At 39.4% G+C, this 2,727-nt stretch overlaps 1 protein-coding gene across 1 annotated transcript; it reads right to left on the bottom strand.

Moving 5' to 3' along the window:
* Positions 1 to 1,269: 1,269 nt before the first annotated feature.
* LOC127677860 (olfactory receptor 9I1-like) lies at positions 1,270 to 2,217 on the bottom strand. Its single transcript, XM_052172829.1, has one exon. The coding sequence runs from the start codon at positions 2,215 to 2,217 to the stop codon at positions 1,270 to 1,272; it is 948 nt and encodes a 315-aa protein (XP_052028789.1).
* Positions 2,218 to 2,727: the final 510 nt, after the last annotated feature.

Below are 2,727 nucleotides of genomic sequence, written 5' to 3'. Positions count from 1 at the left end.
TTAGCTATACTGACGGGTGTGAGGTGAAATCTCAGGTTGTTTTGATTTACATTTCCCTGATGACAAAGGATGTTGAACATTTCTCTAGATGCTTCTCAGCCATTTGATATTCCTCAGGTGAAAATTCTTTGTTTAGCTCTATACCCAATTTTTTAATAGGGTTATTTGGTTCTCTGGAGTCTAAATTCTTAAGTTCTTTGTATATCTTGGGTATTAGCCCAATGTCGGATGTAGGGCTGGAAAAGATCTTTTCCCAATTTGTTGGTTGCCCTTTTGGCCTGTTGACAATATCCTTTTCCTTACAGAAACTTTGCAATTGGTCAATTCTTGTTCTTAGAACATCGGCTATTGGTGTTCTGTTCAGGAAACTTTCCCCTATGCCCATGTTTTCAAGGCTCTTCCCCTGTTCCTTTTCTATTAGTTTCAGTGTGTCTGGTTTAATGTGGAGATCCTTGATCCACTTGAAGTTGAGCTTAGCACAATGAGATAAGAATGGATCCACTTGCATTCTTCTACATGCTGACCTCCAGTTGAACCAGGACCATTTGTTGAAAGGCTATCTTTTTTCCACTGGATGGTTGAAGTTCCTTTGTCAAAGATCAAGTGACCATAGGTGTGTGGGTTCATTTCTGTGTCTTCAATTCTATTCCATTTATCTACCTGCCTGTCACTGTATCAATACCATGCTGTATTTATCACTATTGCTCTGCAGTACTGCTTTGAGGTTGCAGATACAGATTCTCCCAGAAGTTCTTTTACTGTTGAGAATATTTTAGCTATCCTGGGATTTTTGGTATCCCAGATGAATTTGCGAATTGCTCTTTATAACTCTATGAAGAATTGAGTTGGGATTTTGATTGGTATTGCACTGAATTTTTATATTGCTTTTGGCAAGATAGCCATTTTGACTATATTAATTCTGCCAATGGGGTGACTCTAACCAAAATAAGTGAAAGAACTGTATGACAAGAACTTCAAGTCTCTGAAGAAAGAAATCAAAGAAGACATCAGAAAATGGAAAGATCTAGTCCTCTTCACAAGCAGGATACAATCTCAACCACTAGGCCTTCTATACATCCTCAACAAAAATGTATTTGTGTAAGGAAATGATATAAAACATTTATTTCTCAAAATCGTAGCTCTCATAAGGCTCTGGAAACCAAAATTTCATTTTCTGCTTTAATGTATCAGTGCAATTCTGAGAGCAAAGTAACATATTAAGAAGATAAGGAAAAGGCCCAACAGATAGGAACTTTGGAGTGATGAAGTTTAAGTCTTACTTTCTTGAGAAGCCTTAATTCTTTTGAAAGCTTTCTTCAGAGCCTCCTTCACTTCCTTGTTCCTCAGGCTGTAGATCATGGGGTTCAGCATAGGGATCACCACAGTGTAGAATACAGACACAATCTTGTCTTCCCAGAGGGATTTGCCCATGTTACCTTTCAAGTACATAAATATGAGTGTTCCAAAAAAAAGACCTACTGCAATCATGTGAGATGCACAAGTAGAGAAGGTCTTGGCCTTGGCCCCTGCTACACGAATCTTCAGAATAGCCCAGATAATGAATAGGTAAGATACAAGAATCACTGAAACATTAGTTATAATGACCAAGAAAGCCAAAAGAAAGATCACCTGTTCCTGTAACTTGGTCTCACTACAGGCAAGCTTCAGCAAGGGTGGGAGGTCACAAAAAAAGAAATCAACCTGGTTAGATTTACAGAAGGAAATGGAAAAAGTACACCCAGTTCGAACCACAGCATTTACCATTGCCCCAGAGTATGCTGCAGCAACCAGCTTCAGACGAGTCTGTGGTTTCATGACCGTGGCATAAAGGAGGGGATTACATACAGCCACATAGCGGTCATAAGCCATCACAGCCAAGAGGAAACACTCAGTACTACCATACAAGGTGAAAAAGAAGAACTGAGTAGCACAGCGCTCATAAGTGATAACTATCTTATTATTCCCCAAGGTTTCCAGCAGCTGAGGCAGAATAGCAGATGAGTAGCAAATATCCAGAAAGGACAGATGACTGAGGAAGAAGTACATGGGTGTTTGGAGCCGAGGGTCACTCTGAATTAGCATGATCATGCCCAGGTTTCCAACAATGGTGATGAGATAAAAGGCCAAAAACATGAAGAAGAGACCCAACTGCAGCTCTGCCTGAAGTTGGAACCCCATGAGAATAAATTCTGTCAGCCTGGTGCCATTGTCTGCCATAAAGCCAAGGTCACCTGAGGAAATAAAAGAAGAGCAACAATAAGATATTTCTGGAGATTAGCATCACTACAACCTGCTTGGTTCTCAGTAGTGAGCCGCATTTGCAAAACAGTTTTCAACTTTCACAAGCTTGGTTTCACTTGAACTAAAACCCCTGTATAGCACAAAATGTTGCTATCCCACTTTTGAATAAAAAATGACAAAGAGAAAATTCAAACACTAGATGAATAGACATAAGCAGAGTGGCAAATTCCAATCTAGTGCTAAATTTCTCAGGGGCTTCCAAACCTCTGCAGGTATATTACTAGGACTATATGTTGACATCATGCCCAAAAGTCTACCAGACTTTAGAGGAAGAACTAATGCCAGCATCCCTCAAACTATTCCACAAATAGAAACATGAGGAAGATTGTTAAACATATTCTATGAAGCTACAGTTACCCTGAAACCAAATCCACATAAAGACTCAACCAAAAAGTGAATTTCTGATCAATTTTTGTTGTGAATATC

This window comes from Apodemus sylvaticus, chromosome 1 (assembly GCF_947179515.1).
Source record: "Apodemus sylvaticus chromosome 1, mApoSyl1.1, whole genome shotgun sequence".
Lineage (NCBI taxonomy): Eukaryota > Metazoa > Chordata > Mammalia > Rodentia > Muridae > Apodemus > Apodemus sylvaticus.
The sequence above is the reverse complement of the archived record's forward strand: the minus strand, read 5'-3'. Positions and strand labels throughout refer to the sequence as shown.

Coding starts and splice junctions, on each gene's coding strand:
- LOC127677860 (XM_052172829.1), bottom strand. CDS start 2,217: ATGGCAGACAATGGCACCAGGCTGACAGAATTTATTCTCATGGGGTTC.